Source organism: Cynocephalus volans, chromosome 15 (genome assembly GCF_027409185.1).
Source record: "Cynocephalus volans isolate mCynVol1 chromosome 15, mCynVol1.pri, whole genome shotgun sequence".
Taxonomy (NCBI): Eukaryota; Metazoa; Chordata; class Mammalia; order Dermoptera; family Cynocephalidae; genus Cynocephalus; species Cynocephalus volans.
In genome coordinates this window covers 5,373,982-5,395,367 of record NC_084474.1, presented here as the reverse complement: position 1 = coordinate 5,395,367, position 21,386 = coordinate 5,373,982, and the positions used below count along the sequence as shown (strand labels likewise).

Here is a 21,386-nt window from a genome sequence, read left to right as displayed (position 1 = left end):
GAATGCCAAATTACTCCTCTTTACTCCTTTCTAATTTCCTCTATTCTTTAATTCTTCCTCCCGCAAAGGTTTCTAAGCAGGCCAGGAACACATAATAGTTATAAAATACCATACCCTGTGACAATTAGGACCTCAGAATTTCCAAAGTCTACCATAAATATCTGAATTAGCGCAACTTCACGGACTGAGAATTTGGTCGGGCCACAAGATTCTCTAATATTTTTACTTTCTATTGGAATTAATTCAGTGATAGTTCCTCGACACCACATTCTGTTTTCAGTACTGTTGACAAATATTCTTGCACCTAAATAACGAAGGAGACAAATCATTATCAATGTTTACAGAGAAAGACACCTAATAAGTTCTAATTTACAAATATGTATATTAATTAGTTCAACCACTAATAAGTCTTAACTCATTTCTTTACTGATGATTAGTACTAGGTCAAGTGACAAGAGAAGGACACAAGGTAGTATATTATGATAGTATTTTTTGTGTTTTTCTCTCTCCATTTAGCTCGTAAGTTTCTGTTTACCAAAAACTAAGTCAGCAGTCACTTAATGAGGACTTACATTTCATAAACTAAATTTACAAAGATGAATGAGAGCATCTTGTCATCAGGAAGCTCAAGAAAGGAAGAGAGACAGGCAAATAAGTTGCTATAATACATTGTACTTACCATAATAAAGACCATCTATCCTCATGCATGTACACACATATACCTATAGACAAACACATACTGAAATTCATAATAAAGGAAGAAACAATTAACCCTACCTTGGTAAAGGAAAGTGAGAATAAAGAAACAATGAAAGGGAGCATGTGAAATACTGAAATTAATTAACGATGTTCAGAGATGATAATGAACTAAGGACTTAGCAGTAAAGGAAGACCTTATGGAGGCACCAGATGGATAACAAATTCATAACCAGGAAAAAGGAAGATTAAGAAAGAAAGCCTGAATGTGAAAGCTTACTATGAGCTCAGCAATGTTCCCAGTGTTTTATGTTTGAATTCACTTAATCCCCACTACAACCCTGTGGTGGTGGTGCTTCCATTGCACAGGTGAGCAAACCAAGGCAAAGAGAGGCCACACCTAGCCCAAGCCACATGGCTACTTAGAAGAGGTAGCAGGAGAACCCAGGTACTCATTCTTAGAGCCCACCCTCCTAACTAAGCTCGCACTGGAGATAAATTTGGCAAGCCCTGATCTCTGATTATATACAGAGGAATAATCCCCTCTGAATATGCTAATAAAAATAAGACATTCAAAAGGCACATCAGGGCAGCCTTTTCATTTTAAGTTCTGTCAAAACACTTGTATGGGCCTCCGATTGTTCATGACCCTTCTCTTATTTTGATACACTATGTAAGCAATATTCTCTTAGTTTTAAAATATATTCTATGAAGCCATTCTTTCTTGTGAAAGATAAACACCTGTTGAAGGCATTTGTTGTTACTCATGATTAAGTACACAGGTAGGAAAAGAGAACAAACAAGAGGATACTCTCCCCTCCCGAAGTGCCACATAACATTTCTTCCCTTATCACTAATTTCTCAAAATATAACTAGTATTTAAATCAGCTATATTTACCTTGTAAACATAATTATTGTTAACGACAAAACAAAAGATGACTTTTTGGCTTTCTTAGGACATTTTCTGAATCTAAGCCAAATTGTTTTGGGCATGTGTTAGACTTTAGAGAATTATTTGCAACCATAAAAATTAAGTATAATACTAAATTTCTCTCCTCTTAGATACCAATAATTAAATTTTTATTTTTTAAGTTTTAAAATTATTATTCATAGGGCCAGCCTGTGGCTCACTTGGGAGAGTATGGTGCTGATTAACACCAAGGCCATGGGTTCGGATCCCTACATAGGGATGGCCGGTTGGCTCAATTGGGAGAGCGTGGTGCTGACAACACCAAGTCAAGGGTTAAGATCCCCTTACTGGTCATCTTCAAAAAAATAATAATAATAATAAAATAATTATTCATTTCTGTCAGAAATATATGATGATGTCTTCTGATATTCTGAAAAGTTACACTGATGAGCAGAGAGGTAATATACTTTAAAAGAACTATCACATAGGGCCGACCCCGTGGCGCACTCAGGAGAGTGTGGCCTGGGAGCACGGCAGTGCTCCCGCCGCGGGTTCGGATCCTATATAAGGATGGCCGGTGCACTCACTGGCTGAGTGCGGTGTGGCCGGTCACAAAAAGACAAAAAAAAAAAAAAAGAACTATCATATAATGCTAAATAGATAATATTTTTGTTATTAGTTGTATATAGTCATTGACTGCTATTAACAGAATGAGAAAAACATTAGTAAATCAAACAAGTCACAGCTTCTTCATATTACAGAGTATCATCAAATTCAGTCAACAGTGTTATAAGGGAAATACTTGTAATGAAAGTATTGCCATGGCAAATTCACATACCCATAGAATTAAAACAGACTGACTGAATTTACAACTACCCTCTGTGGAGCACTAGAATGGGGGCCACAGGCCTCCTGAATCTCACTTAAGTGTTCAATGCCAGCCCCAACATTCACCCATAGAGGGCAAAGGAGCGGAGTTATACGTGAAGAATCATCTTAGGGGCACAGTTTCCCTGGAGACAAGAGGGAAAGGCTACATAAACTGTCATGAGTTTTACAATTTTAAAAAGCAACTCACCCCACTCCATAACGGAGTTTCTGAGTTTCCATGTATACGTCACTCTAAAAACGTGCCAACATTCCATTTTAATGCTTACACAACTCACATAAATAATTTATGTTAAATAACCCCAAAATCTTTATGCTTACTATTAACTTGGAGCAAAAATCTATATTATAACAAGTCTATGTGTGTTGGTTAATATTACATTTTAGTAAACTTGATGTTTTAACTTGGAGTAACATTTCATTACCTAGCTCCAAAATGTCTGAAGGATGGAGATGTGAACTCTTATTGCAAAATTCATTCACTTTCTTCTCCAATACTGCTGCTTCTTTTATTTGTGAATACTTCCGAATGTAGAAGTGGCAAGGATGTATTACGTGGCTAACAAAAACTAGCTCTGGAGAATCTGGATAAGTATATTTAAACCACATTAATAAACTACAAGTTAGAAAATAATTCACAAAAGGTTAAAACTGTAAAATCCTCTAAAAGAATAAGTGTCTTGTGGCATTGAGAACTCTAGATTTTGTAGGCTCCAAGAAAGAGTCCAAACCCCAAATGACTCATAAAGACATGGATCACTTTCACAACTAATTCATTAGCAAACTGAACTCCAAATATTCTATATTACTTGCAAAATACATTACATAAGTGGAATCAGTTCATGTGGTAGATTCTTTTTTTTTTTTTTTTTTTTTTTTAATTTATTTTTTATTTTTTGTTGTTGTTGTTGGTTTTTCGTGACAGGCACTCAGCCAGTGAGTGCACCGGTCATTCCTATATAGGATCCGAACCTGCGGTGGGAGCGTCGCGGCGCTCCCAGCGCCGCACTCTACCGAGTGCGCCACAGGCTCGGCCCCATGTGGTAGATTCTGAAGTCAGAGTATATGCTGTAATTCCACTGTATTACAAAACTTCAGAGTTTATTTATGAACATATTTGGAATTCAGATCCCCACTGATAACAATAAGGTTTCTAAAACAGCTCACAAAAGCAGTTCAATACTCTACTACAGGGTCAATGTAGCTCACAGCCAGTCTGAATCCCAAGCCTTTCAAATCAGGTTAGAGAGGTGTAAAAAAACATCTGGGTAAAGCTAAAGTGTGTTCAGGTAGAGGGGGGGTGGGTAGAAGTAGTTAGTGAGAAAACTTTTTACATACAAGGGCACTCCAAAAAATTCATGGAAAAACAGAATTAAAAGATAAAACAAATCTTTCCATGTACTTTTTGAAGTACCCTTGTATAGAAGCAATTAAGCCAAGTGTTTCTAGTGATATGAAAAGATGTCCAAAGTATAATGTTAACATAAAAAACCAAAATGTATATAGTATGCTATGTTTTGTGTTTAAGAAAAAACATAAAAAAGAGTGTTAGAAAAATAACTTATGTATATTTATTTGTATATGCATAAAGAAACTTGGAGGCAGGGAGAAACTGAATAGAATGGGAAGAGGGTGGGAGAATGTTTCCAAGTATTTTAATACATATTTAAGTTTTGAGCAATGTAGATGCTTTATCTAGTAAAATTGTTTAAAAACAAAGTCTAGGAGGAGTTAAATGGAATAGTCAAGTATAGATATATGATAGTGAAGGACGTGCCGACCCAAAATACACTGACTTGGTATATTGATAATTTCGAGTTAAAAACTCTGTAGAAACTGTACTTGCAGAAAGGGCTATCTGACCTGCCTTTTCCTACATTTGAGCAGACTGTAAAGATTTATTCCCTACAGAATTTGGTGCCCAACATCGGGCCCCTTCACTGGCTGAATCACTGCTCACTGTGGACCTGCCGCGGCTGAGATCTCGCACCTGTAACAAAAGGCTTGCAAAAGTAAGATTTCTTACTGTCAGCCTCCCAAATCTCTGCCTGTAGGGACGGGTCAAGGCGAAGGTGGTAAGAGTCCCTGCTTGTCTCTTTCTCTAAATTTAGACTGACAGGAGAAAACATTTGAACTAGTTCTTTGGATAAAGCAACTTTTGGTGTTTTGTGAGTACTCTAGATTTTTATTTTATCCTTTCCTCCCAGAGGTGCTCTTTGTGCTCCTTTGTCTGCCTTTGTGCTGTTTGTCACAAGGACAGGAACAACAGCCTAAGAACACAGGCGTGGAGCCCTTACAGACCTGCTGTTTGAGCTAGCCTCACAGACTGGTGACTTCTCATCAGACCAGTGTCTATTCAGACAAACTTTGCTGTGGGTCCCTGAAACAAAAATGGGATGAGGTTCTCCTCACGTCTTGTTTTATGTCTTAAGAGCCTGGCTTTGTGACCAAAGAGGACAGCCTCTCTGACCTCTGCCAACTGAGGGATGCAATGCGTCTGCTTAGCATCTGGCATCCAGCCAAAAGGCTGGGAACTCAAGACACAAAAGTAATAAAACAGCATTCTCTTTGTCTGACTGTGCCAAGCTCTCAGGGGAGTATATCAGAAGAGGCCTGGTCCATCAAGGCTTTTGTTGTTTGAACCTTTGTTGCCTGGTTAGTGTTGGGAAACTCCCATCCCAGTACTGCCTGCCTGGTGTCACAGGTTGGCAGCTCTGTGACTAGAAGTCTCTCACATCGAGTGGGAGACCAGAGACATCATCTGTGCAAACACTATCCTTAACTGCCTGTGGCAACAAAGGTCTCTCACTTTCTCAGTCTATCTCTGGGAGTAAACTTTTGGATCATGGGAGCTGCTTCTTCTGTGCCCACTCCATGAATGCCTCTTGCTTCCTTGGTAAAGATTTATTCAAAGCTTGGAAAGTTACTTCTTGGCTTATTAGATTAAATCACTATTAGAATAAATATGCCAGTGAACATCCTAATTATCAATAGCCAGGAAATGGATCTTCTGAATTAGAAAGACTTCTATATTTTAAAAAAATCTTAGCTCTTATTCTAAACAATTGTCTTATTGGTATTTATGTGGAGATCAGATCGGAAAAAAAGACATAAAAGTGTCACAGCTAGATTTAGAGATTTCCTTAAAAAAATTGAAGAATACAAATCAGACTTTGGGCAAAAGTTTAAATCTGCACCCTCTGTAAATCCTCCTTCTCCACCCATGTACACCCCCCTTTATCCCTAACTCCCTGTCCCTGACCCTCTAGAAGATCTTTTGAATCTCTAGGCCTCTGGCTTAAAACTACCCTTCCTCAAAATCCAGCCCCATTCTCCTCAGCAAAATCCCTTGATTTTTAAAATTCCTCCAACCTCCCCAGAAAATTCCTTAGACATCCAGCTGCCTACTTTGGCTTCCCTTTCTCTGCACAGAAAGCCCTCCTGCCTGATCTGCAGGCCTGGGGCATACAGGTCACCTGAGTAAAAGCTGACAGCCAGAAAGTAGTCTGGGAACACAAGGCAAGGCTCATTTTACCGTGCTCACAACTCCACCTGCTTTCTGGGTCTCTGTAATGACACTGGTAGCTCCAGGCCTCCCTGCGCAATGCCCCCCTGAGACTGTAACCTGGAACCCCACCTCAAAAAATTCATGTTCCCTGGACAGCAGCAGATCTCTTAAATTACAAAGCCCTTTTGCTCCCACTTTCAGAAGCTCCTATCAAATTTAGAGAAGAATTGGAGAGATTAGTAGCCCTTCATAACCCCACTCATAGAGACCTAAACTGGCTACTTAGGGCTGTAGTTCCCACCCATAATTATACTAGTTATCAGACTGGCCAGAAGGCCTCCTGGGACACACCCAACCCCCAACAGGGGAGCAGATGGCCAGAGCTCCTCCCTGGCCCTCTGGCAAACGATAAGGAAATGGCTCAGCTGGATGCTGACACTCAGGGTCCCAAGGGTGATGGCGGCAGCTTTCCTTCCTAAGGTTAAGTTGGTCTAAGGCTGAATTATGTACTCAGAAGGAGGAAGAATATCCTAAAGCCTTTTTCAAGAGATTTACACAAGTTTTTCAAAGGCGTTCTGCATTAAATCCTGAAGGCCCAGAGCACAGAAATCTAATTTCTACCCTGGTCAAAAATCTTCCTGATATAAAGAGGCAAATCCAAAACAGAGTAGTTGGTTGGGCTGGTCACTCTCTAACTGTTATAAATGGAAGCAGCTACACAATTCCTGGAAGACAGCTCACAGAGGAAAAAAGAATTGAAATCCACAGTCCTTGCCTTACAGGTTAAATCTTTACAGAAAGAAAGGCAGGTGACAGAGAGAAAGGCAGGTGTCTAAGAATGATAAAGTCTTCTTGTTCTTTTGGTCAGTCACAAAGCTTTCCTCCTTTGCCTTCAGATGTTTGCAGATATTGTAAAAAGCCCAAACATTGCGAAAACAACTGTCCTGCATTTAACCAAAAAAAAAAAAAGAAGAGGAAAACACTCTCCCTAGAACGTGACACCCTCAAAAGTTTGTTTTTCCCTCTTCTGTGGGGCAGTACTCCACTGATTGATGGGGTCAGTTAATCTTTAGTTGTACCCCACAATCCACCATTAAACTTAAAGTAGAAGATCAGGAATTGGATTTTAAAACTGACACTGGTGTGACCTTCTTTACTATCCACTCACAGGAATTATCTCTACCTGTTACCTGATTCTGTTCAAGCTGTTGAAGTCTCTGGGCAACCTATCTGATAAGGCCCTCTTAATCCCCACCATGCCTTTTTAGTTTCCAACTCCTCACCAGCAAACCTTTTAGGTAGAGATTTGTTATGCAAGTTTAATGGCACCATGCAATGTAATAAGGAAGTTTATATGTCTCTGCCCTCAGACCAGACTTCAAACTTCCTACTCTCCCTAATGAAATGCATCTTGGTTTAAATTCCTCTAAAGAGGGTGCAATCTTAAAAGATGTCCCAGCTAGTTTCTGGGCTTTACATGCAAATGAAATTGAAGTGCTGCTAAGTGCAGAGCCTGTGGGCATTGCCTAGGAAAGGAACAAACCTTTCCCATCAGTAGCTCTAGTACCCCCTCTCATGAAATATAGAGCAAGGAATGGAACCTATAATAGACTCCTTTTTACAATAGGCTGTTCTTGTCTTTATTTCCTCACCCTGTAACACCTCACTCTTACCAGTTTCAAAGAAAAAAAAAAAAAAAAAAGAATTTGATTCAGACAGGAAACAAATCTGTAAATTCATACAAGATCCAAGAGCCATAAACCTCTCTGTAATTCCTTACCACCTTGTCCTCCCCAGTCCAGCTACTATTACTACAATTCCTGCTCACGAAGTCACAGTAATTGACCCCTGCTCAGCTTTCTTTTTAACTCCTTTGCACCTTGACTCACAATTTCTCTTTACATTTACATTTAAAGGGAGACAATTAACATGGACTCATATCTCAGGGATATTGTGGGTCTCCCTCAATACTCTCAAATCCTTAAAGCTGTCATAAATTCTGAAGCTTTACCCAAAGCTCCACCCTTGTTCAGTATGATGATGATCTATAATCAGACTAAACAGGGTGACCTTACAGACTCCCTCATTCTCCTAAAGACACTAGCTGAACGAGGCCATAAAGCCTCCAGATTTAAACTTTGATGGGTGTAAACAGCTGTTACCTATTTAAGACATAAGACATCTCAGGGCACTCAAAAGCTCACCCTAAAATGTCTTGAGTCAAGTTTGTTCATCCCTCTCCCCAAAACAAAAAAACAGCTACGTAAATTTTGAGGGGCAACTGGCTATTGCTGCCAATGAATTCCTAATTTTGCTGCTCTTGTTAAATCACTACATGCCTTCCTTCCAGACAACAATTCAAAGCCCATTCTCTGGCCTTCCGAGACACTAACTTCCTTTGGAGCCTTAAAATTAGCACTGTCCACATCGCCTGCTCTTGGCTTACCCAATTTTGGTAAACTTTTTCACCTATGTTGCCACAAAAATAATGCAACTGCTGCGGGTATTCTAAGGCAATGCTTTGCCTGTCAGATTCATCCTGTAGCACATTTTTCATGCCAGCTGGGCCCTGTAGCAGCAGCTATGTCCCCATGCCTGTGTGTGGTAGCAGCAGCTGCTGCCCTAATTGACAAAGCTGGCACTCTTACATCAGGTTCCCCTCTTTCTCCTGTATTCCCCATGCCATGTCTGCTCTATTACAAGTTTATAAGATACAGTACCTCTCTATATGGAGACAGATCACCTACAAAAAAGCCCTACTGAACAATCAATCCTGCCAGCATCTTAACTTCTGCTGGTACTCCTACTGCCAATGAGCATGTAATTGCTGCCTTATTACAGGCCAGTCACCTTCCTACTGAAATTGTTTTTGTTCACTGCTCAGGCCATACTAGGGAGACTGATAACTACATGTCTAGGAAACATTAGGGTAGACAAGGCTGCTAAGTACAAAGCCAAGAGCACTGCTCCCCCGCTCCATTCTTTTTTTACCCAGTGTATAAAGCTGACTTTATCTCTGAAATTAATGGTCATTGGGAAAATGCCTCACAATCTGAAAAAGATAAATGGATACAAAAGGGTGACAACTGTCTGAAGCATTATGCACTGGGCCAAATGCACTTCCTGTGGCCCCCTTTCTTTTAGCCTTTTGGCTTGCACTTATGTTTCAGATGGGAAATATGTACAGACAGGGGAAAGTTAAGGAACTAAAAATAATTTGTCCTGCTCTGGGATCTACAAAATTTCTAACTAAATTATTTCCCAGTGTAAATCTCACATTTCCGGAGGAAACCAACATATCTCAGGAAGTCCTCCAAGGCTCACACTGCCCCCTGCAGTGCTCCAAATGGATTTCATAGATTCACCTCCAGTGTCAGGCTATTCTCACTATTTGGTTATCATCTGTATGCATGCTTAGTGGATGGACTAAATACTATCCAAATAGATATACCAACACCACAGCAGTGGTTAAAAAAAATTTTGATAATTAGATTATTACTCATTTTGACATCCCTTTATAGATTGATTCAGACCAAGGAACTCATTTTATAGCAGAAAAAAACCACTTGCTTACAAAACCTCTACTAGGGTACTCATTAAAATTTTATATCCCATACCATTCCCAATCCCCAAGGCAAGTGGAACACAAAAAATCTAGACATAAAACAGACTTTAGAAAAAGTCTGTTAAAAAACTGGACTGAAATGGCCAGAAGCATTACCTCTAGCCCTTATAAAAATCCAGAATACTACAAATAGAAGATATTTAACCCCTTCTGAAATAGTGTTTAGTTGTCCTGTGCCTACTGGCATTTCTAAACCTTCCATTCCTAGGTTAAACACTCTGGGCATCTAGGTGAACAATTTGATGCCTTTACTAGCTATCTACAAAAACTAACTAGTATATTTAGAACATACTATCAACAGGTAAAAAGGGCATGGCCTTCACCAACTGACAAGACTTGCCATCCCTTTCGACCAGGAGATCATGTTTATATCAAGGTTTTTTAGAAGAGAAAACAGACTGTCAGATTGCTGGGAAGGCCCTTATAAAGTATTGCTGACTACCTACACTGCCATGAAAATAAAAAGAAATCCTCCTGGGAGGACCCCAATCAGCACTTCCAGGACAATAAAAAAAACCACTCCTACAGGTGACCTTAAAGATTCCAAGGCCAATTCCCAGGTCCCCAGAAGTAAACCATACAAGATACTTCAAAAAGTAAAAATTAGCATGGAAAAACTAGCATTATCTTTTAATTCCATTTTTTCATGTACTTTTTGAACCATCCTAGTATTTCTTTGAAATAGACAGCTTTCCCCACTAGTCCAGATCAAGAAATTCCACTTCTACCTATTTTCTTCCCTTTTAAGTTTCCCTACTTCCCCTCCACCCAAAAAACCAAAAGGAAAAACATACACAAAACAAAAATCTCTTCTCTTTTTGACAAAACCTTCCCTGTTCTTAGACTGCCCATTAAAAAGCTGACAGGAGACTATTTCAATCTATCCTATTCTCCCTCAGATCCTACACTATGAACTTTATACTCTGTCTTGTCGTTATTAACCCTTACTATTATTCACAAAAAGTCAGGCACAAACCCTGGACTCCTTCATACCAGTCTTCCAAACCCTAGCTACGTTAACTAACCAATCTAATTACTGACTATGTCAACACCTAGATTATAAAAAAAGAACCTGAACTTATCTTTGTACCTGCCGATGTGAGTGTCTGGTAGATCAAGTCTGGAGAATGGATGCAAGGCATGGCATCCACGACTGAGAAACCGACATTACACTATTTCTCCTTCTGTTGAGTCAACCGGACACAGGGAAATCGCTATGAGAACTCAAGGACTGAGAGCTCAAGGACTGTCCTTTGCTCTTGTAAGGTCATTAGGAAAGAATGTTCCCTGCTACACTGAAAACAGGAAGGATGCTGGTCTTTTCCTAGGTAACATACCAATGCAACATTACAATCTAGCCCTGCAGTTTAATTCCATAGATGACATCCTTAAGCCTCTCACGAAAATCATAAGTGGTTCTAACACAGACTCTCATGGTGAACACTTGCCAGATCAGCAGATGTCACAGAGGGCTCCCAAGCCAGCCCTTTGTAATGTGGGGTGGCTCACTTGCTCCCCTCATTAGACTGGCAGACAAAAAGGTTAAATCTGGATAGACCAAACTTCTGGACTAACTTGGCCGGGGGACAAAATTTAACTCTTTAGCTGCCAAAACAGAACTAAAGGCCTCCTATATCATATATTTTGCAACCTGTTCTGCTCCTATGGGACACATGGAGGATGGAGATGTGCAGACGTCAATATGACAGAAGAAAAGGCACAACAAACCCCGATCTGAGGGGTCACAAATTCCACTCTTACCTTATTTGTGAATAACACTGGTCTTTTTACTGTGTGTGGTGACAAAATATACAAAGGATTCCCACCTAGATGTTCAGGGAGATGTGCACTTGGACACCTAACACCTTGTCACTAGGCACTCTACTTTAAATGCCAGCCATATTACAAACTTGGGCTCCTTTGTTCATAAGGTAGTACCACACAAACATACTAGATGTAACACAGAAAACCCACTTGTATTTCATGATTCTAAATTCTTTTCAATGTTGAGACCCTTTTTCCTACGCTTTGGAACTTATCAAATTAAAAGGGCCATTTCAAAGCTTTCCGTACTAATAAAACAAGAGTTGCATATCACTATACAAGCATTAAGAACACTCCATTGTTATAACACCAAGGTCAAGGGTTCGGATCCCCATACAGGCCAGCCGCCAAAAAAACCAAACTAAATCTTCCAATCAGAGGCTGGAGTTTAGCCTTTGTTATACTTCAAAACTGCCATGTCCTGGATATACTAACAGCTCAAAAAGGAGGAATCTGTATGATGACAGGACAGAAATACTGATTCTAAGTAAATCATCTGGGATAAACATAGTCTAATTTGCCCCTTTTAAAAGACAAGATAAACACTCTTCATCAGATAAATGAACTGGTCCATTCCCAGGCACAGGAGACTGGTGTAAGGGATTATGGGGAAATGTGCTTAGATTTGTTCTTTTCTGCTTATTCAATCTCGTTCTAATTTATGTTTTTCTCTTGCCACATAGTTACTCCCTTGCCACATAACCTGAATTTTCTCTCCATAGCCACCAACTCAGCTTTTAATGTTTGAAACTTCTAGAAAAGGTTCAGACTGGGGAAATGAATATGCTGACTTGGTATATTGATTATTTCAAGCTGAAAACACTGGAGAAACTGTAGTTGCAGGAAGGCCTATCTGACCTGCCCTTTTTTTGCATGTAGCAGGCTACAAAGATTCCTCTGGGAGACGTGCCTTCCCAGTGTCAGGGTGAGAAAACAGCCTTCATCACCAGGGACTGGAAACTGGGCCTCTAATGGATCTGAATAAACTCCCCAAAGTAACCATTATGTCCCACTAGCTTCACACCCCTAAACATCTCCTAGTGACTCCCCTAGAATTTACTTCCCCTAGCTAGATCCCCTTTGTCATCTCTTCTTAAAACTTATCATTCTTTGTCTAAAAAGTGTAAAAGCATCATGCTTTGGCCACCTCTTCAGACTTCACTGTATTGTGAGGATCCCCATGTAATATAAAATTAATGAAACTTGTATGCTTTTCTCCTAGTTTGTGTCAATTTGGTTCCCAGATCCAACCAAAGGTCCCACTTAAGATCTAAGAGAGGCAGAGGTGACTATTAGTCTTCCCTCTGCAATAGAAATAGAACAAATGGGTCATTTTAACTATTCAGTATAGACTACAAAGAATAATACTCATATTTAGGATGGTATAAAAAGATAAATATGTATAACTGGAGTGATAGCTGGGAGAAGTATTACAAATTTCAGAAATATTTTTGCCAAAAAGAGTGAAAACTTTCAACGTTAAAAGGGAAGAAGTTTTAGTTGTCAGTAAAATCTATTTTAATTACTGCCTCACCCTACATAAGAGTTACTATACATACAGCAAACTCTACTACATCAAACTCAGACAGTTGTTACAAGTACCGGCTTTTGATCCAAAAGGAACAGATGACTTTTTCTGAAGAGGCTTTTTTGGATATGTAGGTGTCTCCATAAGACAATCTGTGAAGCATGCTTTATGAAAATAAGAAATAAAGACAATTGTACTAATTTTGTTTATGTTAACAATGGTTTGCTATTGTTTAAAAAGCTGTATTTGAATTGGCAAAATACTGGAATGGCAAGACCCCTTGTAAATAAAGCAAGTAAGTAAAGTCACGATGGGTTATCTTAAGTCACTGAGGTATCAGTGATGATAATACAGTGGAAATGAAAGAAAAGTGTCCTTTTTTTGTATTCAAAATGTCATTGTGGGAAGTCAACCAATAAAACAGACAATGGTGGGGTGGAGGGAGGGAATCAAAGCTGATGTTGAAAATGGTCCTAAAGAAGACTATTAGTATAAAACTACAAAGAGTAGTATCTCACTCCCATTTTAATGGGGAGGATACCAACACTGAAATCTGATCAAACAACTGTGACACATTTAAATGTTATAAAGTAGATGACATTATAGTCATGATAGTTTATCTTATAACATATTATATCTCAGAATAAAGATTTAAGAAAAGCTGTTCTTAATTCAAGGACAAAGTAATAAAACCACTTCCACAAATCATCGCTCTTTCATTTATTTATATTTGTGTGTTTTATACAAGGATTGTACGTGGAACACTAAAAAAGTCAAATACCCTAATTAATCCAAATATTAAATTTACACCTCAGAGGTTAGCTATATTACTGCATTGAAAATAAAAACCATCCTAACTTTGGAAAATGGGGGAGTAGGGGCATGGAATCAACAGGTTTTAACTCAAAATGAGGTATAAGTTTGCAACAGCAATATGTTTCTGTTACCTACACGGAACAAAAAGGTACAAATTGTTTCTAGTTACAGATACAAGATTTTTTTCCCCTTTTTTATATTTTCACTCACTTTCCAGGTTTTCTTCAATAATTTCTTCAATTATCACATCAGGACTAAATCCCATTTCAGGAAGCACAGCAATGGTTTTAGGGGATGTCGTTGCAACAACCTCTTTCTGTGGCTGGAAGTTTTTCCCTTCTAAATGTACATCATTGGTCTCCAGTTGCAAAGGTGGTGCTTCACTGGTTAGGACAGACACGTTAACCTCTTTCTTTTCTAGTGACGGGTATGTATCATGACAAGAAAGTTCCTTTTTATTATATTTCTTTTGAACATTCTGTCCAATTTCATTTTCTTGAAAATAGCATCTGTTTTAAAAATACAGAGATATATGGCTACTTTAAATCATTTCATAAATTTTTAATATCCACCTTCAAGCCATTTCCTTTACAAAGTTAATAAAAGTTAATACTGTGACACATACAAAAGATTAAAGTTGTCTAGGTGCCACAGAGTTATTTTATAAACCACCAATAAAGCTGTTTAAATTATCAATAAGATGTGTCATTTGTATATCATAAAACTCAATGATTTTTACTAAATGTACAGAGTTGTACAACTATCACCACAATCTAATTTTAGAACACTTCCATTACCCAAAAAGAAACCTTTGCCCATTCCTAGCCCCAAGCAAGCCTCAGGGTCTTTAAAAGGTCAAGAAGAGGTATAACTAATGAGAAGCTGAAGAAAGGACTTCATACAGTCATGTCCCAATGATCTGATCCTAAAAGAACAGTGGATATAGGTTTTCAAAAGAAGTAATTTTGATTTGGCTTAAGTGTTTGATATAAATTACGTTAATATCATTTCTTCTTTTAATTCACTGGCTTAACAAAGTGGAGGAAACATTGAAAGGTACAGCCCTGAGCAAATCACTTAAAACTTCCTCCAAGGCTAATAATCACCATCAATCTGAATCCTTTGGGTATGCTCATTTAATAACCACTAACCCATAGCTAATCATTTACCCACTCTACTACATATATTTCTATCTTCACATATCCAAATAGTTTTGGGCTATCAGATCTATAAGTACAGAAACTTTACAACAAAATGAGATTGAGTCTCATAAAGCCTGTATTTTAGTTAACCCATGATGAATTTGGCTTCTTCACAGATCACTGTTTAAGAAGAACATTTTAGAAATAAGAATAAAGCCAACTGGATTTAGCAGTGACATGTTTATCTGTTTCTTCCAAGAGAGTGCAAGCATTTAACATGATAAGCAAAATTAATATATGTTGAGTAAAGGTCCAAACACCTACTGGGAAACACAAATATGCATATGACCTTGCAATCCAAACATCTCTTTTCATAACAATTCTTATTAGAGCTTATCGAGACATTTAACATTGTTAACCAACTCGAGTCTCATAAATCTCTCCTCTGACCTGTAGAACATCACTTTTTTCTGTAATCCTTCAACCTTTGCCTGTTCCTCCTCGGTTTTGTTTTGATTTTGTTTGTTTTATGCAGATTACCCTTTCCCTGCTTTAAATTTTAATATTTGTCCAGCGTACTGTCCTTGAACTATTTCAATACCTGCTCTCACTGGGCAAACCCATGGTTTAACTAACACCTGTAATCAGAAGAGGCAAGTTATAGTGATACTTTCCCTAAAAACTAGGAAAAATTTTAAAAGGCTGTTCTCAGAGTTAAATTTAAAAGCAATATGAGATCGGTACACACTCTTAAAGATACAGAACAGTTTTTAGTCTCAAAATATTTAATTAGTAACCATAAAGGTATAAAAATACCTAAAAGAATATATTGACCATAAAGACTGTAGAGCACTCATGGAACCACAAAAAGTCAAGTCACAGAGGCAAATATGGGGCAGTGCTCACCCAAGCACTGTCTGGGCGAGAATGACTTGAGCCGAAGGACGGGTATTCCAGTTCCTCTGGCAAGGTCTTCCCTCTGATGGAGAGGAATGCAGTAGGCTATCTTGACCTAATGCCGTTAAGCTATTTGATTAATCTTACTCTATTCCAAACATGATTGTGAACAAAGCAACTTCTGATAATTTGGCTTCTCACTCTGTCTGGGTATTGGAAAACAATGACAACATCAATACTATATTCCCTGTTGGCAATTATATTTGCTCATTAAATTAACAACCTGGCATTATGACTATACATCAGTTTTGTGAACTTGGCTTGTATTAGTTTGCCTGGCTTAGAGCAGATACGCTCCTGTGTGTTTCTGAGCTTCTAAGACTGTGGGCCAGACTGATTGTTCCCTATGGTAACAAACATGATGCTTCTTGGGGGACCATTTCCCCTGGAGACAAACCAACTACACATGAATAAATTTATTTTCTTTTTGGGGGTTTCTACAATATCTACATTCTGACTACTCCTAAATCCAGAATCAAGTCCAACATCTCTTAAATTTCAGAATGTATACCCAACTACTCTCTAGACATTTCTCCCCAGATAACTGGTAAACAATAGGAACTCAACATATCCACTCTCTTCCTTCTCTCAACTTACTTTTCTTCCTATATTCCCAATTTTTGTAAATAATACCAATCCATCAATTTAGTCACCAAAGCCAAACCTGTAAACCACCGAGAATGTTCCACTTTACCTCATTCCTCATATTCAAGCATTACTACGTTTTATTAATGTTCCCCATTTAGCATTTGTCACATCTATTCTCAGTTCCAATCCAGTGCTACTACCTATGCTTGGGTTCTCATATCAATAGACTCTGGAAATGACAACAGTTTAACCCATCCTTCAGCCTCCACCATCATTCTCTCCCAAATAATCCCCAAATTTTTAAACTTTAATGTGATTATTACTTTTTAATTAAACTTTTTAAAGCTTAATGTAATTATTTTTGCTTTCATGCTTAAAACCTTTTAGTGGTTTTCTATTGTCTAGAGCTGTACTGTCTAATAGAACTTTTGGTAATAATGGAAATGTGCTGCTTTGTCTAATATAGCAGTGCTTTGGTCTAAATGTTCACTCCAAAATTCATGTTGAAACTTAATCCTCATCGTAATGGTGTTAAGAGGTGGGGTCTTGTGGGAAATAATTAAGTCACGAGGGCTCTGCCTTTTTGAATGAAAGGACTCATGGGAGCTTGCTTAGTATACCCCTTTTTTGCTCTTCTGCTCTACTACCATGTACATGGCAGCGTACAAGGCACCATCTTAGAAGCAGAGATTGGGGCCCTCACTAGACACTGAACCTGTCAGCACTTTGATCCTGAACTTCTCAGCCCCCAGAACTGTGAGGAAATAAATTTCTGATCTTTATAAATTGCCCAATCTCAGGTATTTGTCACAGAAATATAAACAGATTAAGACAGGTAGCCACTGGACATATGTGGCTACTAAGCACTTGAATTGTGGCTAGTCCAACTGAGGAACTAAATTTTTAAGTATATTTAGTTTGGGGTGGGGGGGTGGGTGGCAAAACAAAACCATATTTTTAATTGTAGTTAGTTTTAATTTATGCTTGAGTTAAAATATCCTCATGTGGTTAGTGGCTACCATACTAGATAGCACAGATCTAGAAAATAAAGTTCAAATACCATCACACAGCATACAAAGTCTTTAGGAGTTAGCCTCTCTGTATCTTTGGAGATACAAAGGATGGAATTTAACATGCAGTTCCCTGAACCTAGCATGCTATTTCATGCCTACATATTTCTAAGATGCCTGCCTTCCCTTTTGTCCTCCTTTCTACTTGCTAGTCATTTTTCATGGATAAGGGAAAATAAAATCTCTTTCCAAGTCCCCTGTTACTCCAGGAAGAACTAATCATTCCTTTCCTTTGCATCTCCACTAAATTCTGAATATGCTATCATAGCAATTATGCATTTTATTGTTTACATGTCTGTCTTCCTCTACTTATTGTAATTTCCCTGACATGTATCTAAATATCCAGAGTTAGTGCTCAATGCTTGCTGATGAAATGAATATCAAGGATAACTATGACACATATCATTAAATACTAATTCCATTCTAGGTCTTTTAAAAAATATTATACATAGAATTTAACTATAGAAACTATTTTGTCCTGTAAATTATTTTTCAGCTTCTGAATCATACCACAAAACATCATTTTTTCTCTCTCTTAGATAACACAGGTACTGTCAGACACTGACAGCATGTTGCCGTTCTTATACTTACTCTGTTGAGTCCTCAAATTCAATCTTTCCCATATTGTTGAACATACAGATGATCTCACTGCAGTTCATATTCAACCTAAAACAAAACATTAGCATAAGTAAATGTTTCGATACAAGATTATTTTCTCTAAATAAAAATCAGTTGCTGACATTAAAATAACTAATTTAAAAGAAAACATTTAAATAACTTTCTAATTTATCATTAATTTCACTTACTTTAATTTGGTTGCTAACTTGGGAAACATTTGTGACCCAAATTTTCAATTCATAATTGCTTGCTATTTTAATAAATGTAATACATTTATAATAATACATAAATACCTCTAATACATTTTTATACTTGTTGTCGTCTCCTGAATTATGACTTACTCACCTGGGAGGGTTCCTTCGTGTTAGAGAACTAACTTGTGACAATTCACTCTCACATGTTATCTTCAAAGTCCGGACAATCTAGAATCAAAAGAGAAATGTCATTCATATGTGAATTTTTTTCACAAATATTATTGAAATAGTAAGATTTTAGAAGGACAACTATATCCTTGAGCATGCCATTAATTAATGCATTGAAGGCTCAATTTTGGATACTCAAAGGAAGGGATGCAAATAAGTGTTTATGACTATTTTCCCCTAAAAGGGTTTAAAATCTTTTGGAGATATGTAGTAACAGATAACAACAACAACAGACACTAGCTAATAAATAAGATATAGCTACGTGAGCAGAGGAAAGTCTGATCTGATTCATTCTGCACCTATGTTGCTCTCTTCAAATGTTCTTTCTCTCTTTTTGCCCTATTTTCCTAACAAGAATAACTAGGGTGGAGACCCAATTTTATCACTTTTTTCACTTCCTAGTGCTTCACATGTAATACCTGTACATAGGAAATGACTATTATTGTTTTTAGAACTACAGTTGGAGGGAGGTCTGGCCAAGTCAGGTGGTTGCAAACTCTCCCATCAGTAAAGTTAGAGACTTCGGAAAAAGGTAAACCAATGGTGTCTATTCTATACCTCAGTTCAGTCCAAATATTTGATTAACCATGGGAAATGAGACCCTGAAGATTCAAAGATGAATAGAGAGAATCTAGACACTTAGAGAGTGAGGCAGAAATTAGCAAAGAGGATCTATGGTCAACCTTGTCCTGCCAAACTATCTGATAAAAAACATGTTTCTTTTTTTGCCCAATTCTGCCCCCTAGGCACATAATGATAGGAGATTGCTGAAGCAACTTGTATCCTGACTTGCACATTTTTGGGAGGGGTAACGAAAAACCTGAAATGGGACCATGAATTAAATTTTTAAGCCGAGAGTTAACAGCATACCTAAATTGTTCATGAAAAGAAAATACAGTCTCATCTAGTTTGCTATTCTTTTTTTGTCCTCATTTTTCATTCAGATGTCCTAGAAACCTCAACTTTCACCTCAACTTTTATCCTACTTGCCTCAGTGTTATCCTCCTCTCAGATCATGTGTTATAAAGACCTTATTGCATTATTTCCCTAAGTGATAAAAAAAAAAAAAAAAAAAAGAAAGGCTAAACAAATATAATAAAGTTGTCTTGGAATACAAACACGTAAGAATTCTAAATTGATGACAACATAGGTTGGAGGTTAGAATAGCCAGAAAACAAATTCTTATTGCATCTTAAATATCATATAAAATAAGCTGCCACAAAAATAATTCACATTGTGAACTATTAAAATTACCTGATTCAGATCACAATATGTCCTCAGAGAAGGTGCTGATTTTAACTCTCTTGCTATCTTCATAGCTGCATCCAACTCATTTTTTTTCTCTTCAATGTAGCTTTTTGCCATTACTAAATTTGATATATAATGATCTGTATCTCTTACAAGTTCTTCACATAGGTTCTTTTTCCTTAATTTAAGAACATCAAGTTATTTTGCAGTAATTCATAAACATTTATATAAAAGTGAATTTATAGTAACAGTTTTTGAAAGGCCAATTTCACTAGTTGATGAATTTAACATAAAATGGTTAAATGAGGCATATAGTAACTGGATAGTATCTGAAAAGGCAATTTTTTTTTTTTTTTTTTTTTTTGACTGGTAAGGGGATTGCAACCCTCGGCATGGTGTGGTCTGTACCACGCTCAGCCAGTGAGTGAAAAGGCAATTTTATTAGCTGATAAACATGACATAAAACATGGTTAAATGAGGCATTCAATTGAAGTGAAATGTATTACAGTTAAAAGCTATGTGCATATAATTAGAGAAAAAGCAAATTACAGAGATAAGAGACTCTAGATCATTCCACCTACAGTAAGAGAAATACTGGCTGTATCTATCCTGTAGTCACTTGTGCACTTACAAAGACATATCAGTACTCATTTCCTGCAAGGATCTACCTGCATATTTTAAATTTTCCATCAACAGACATATATTACATGAAGATAAAAAGCGATTTTAAAATAGACATCACAAAGCCAGAACTTAGATATCAATTAACTATAATTTCCAAAGTACTCACCTAGGAAGGTTATATAATTACTTCTTCATTACTTGTACCTCATTATTCAAAACCTTTTCAATGCAATTTAAAAGATTTGCACTGAAAATGGTAGTGCTTAACTTATTCACTCATTTCATTCAAACAAAATGACTTCTCATTATTTTCCCAAAATCAAATCTGGCTCCCAAAAAGTAAAGTGTGCCAACATTGAAGAAAATAAGACACAGGCTTTGAAGGTAAACAGGCATTCCAAAAACCTTTTGGTAATTGTATACACAATTTCTCAAAGTTAATTTCTTTTGGGGAGAAATGGTCATTTTGGTAAGTTAAAATTTGTTCCTAAAGACCCATACACATGGACTGGCATCAACAAAATGGTGGACTAGAAAGCTCCAAGCCCTCATTCCCTCATGGAGATGTCAAAACCAATCCCAACACTGGCTAAGATAATCTATAGGAACTCTGGAAAATAGTCAATGGTCTAAAGCAACCGAGTGAACACCTAGTCAAGAAAAAGCCACATTCAAGACAGTAGAAAATCTCATGTCATTTTTACTCGACCAATCTCCTCCTCAGTGAGGCATGGTCTGTCTGGAAGCAGCAGTACAGTTCCCATTCCTTCCCTCAAACTGGAGGGAACACTGCAGACTTTATTTGCAATGGCCCAACTTGTCTGGGCACTGCCTGAAGGACTGGTCTCTGTTTTGCCCAACTTGAATCTCAGGCAGGGGAGAAGCAGTGGACACTGCTCAGGAAGGCTGCAAGGAGTCTAAA

At 37.7% G+C, this 21,386-nt stretch overlaps 1 protein-coding gene and 1 non-coding gene across 2 annotated transcripts in view; one reads left to right on the top strand and one right to left on the bottom strand.

Annotated features, from left to right (window-relative positions):
• RNF17 (ring finger protein 17) overlaps positions 1–21,386 on the bottom strand; it is a 120,953-nt gene that overhangs the window by 60,210 nt on the left and 39,357 nt on the right. The window contains exons 9-14 of the mRNA XM_063080080.1: positions 19,847–20,018; positions 18,516–18,592; positions 18,144–18,218; positions 14,006–14,304; positions 2,920–3,078; positions 115–304 (exon numbers count right to left, since the gene is read on the bottom strand). Coding sequence (XP_062936150.1) covers positions 115–304; positions 2,920–3,078; positions 14,006–14,304; positions 18,144–18,218; positions 18,516–18,592; positions 19,847–20,018 — 972 coding nt within the window. The remainder of the gene's footprint in view (positions 1–114; positions 305–2,919; positions 3,079–14,005; positions 14,305–18,143; positions 18,219–18,515; positions 18,593–19,846; positions 20,019–21,386) is intronic.
• Positions 1,888–1,960, top strand: TRNAV-GAC (transfer RNA valine (anticodon GAC)). The gene has a single exon. It is a non-coding gene; the product is annotated as a tRNA-Val (tRNA).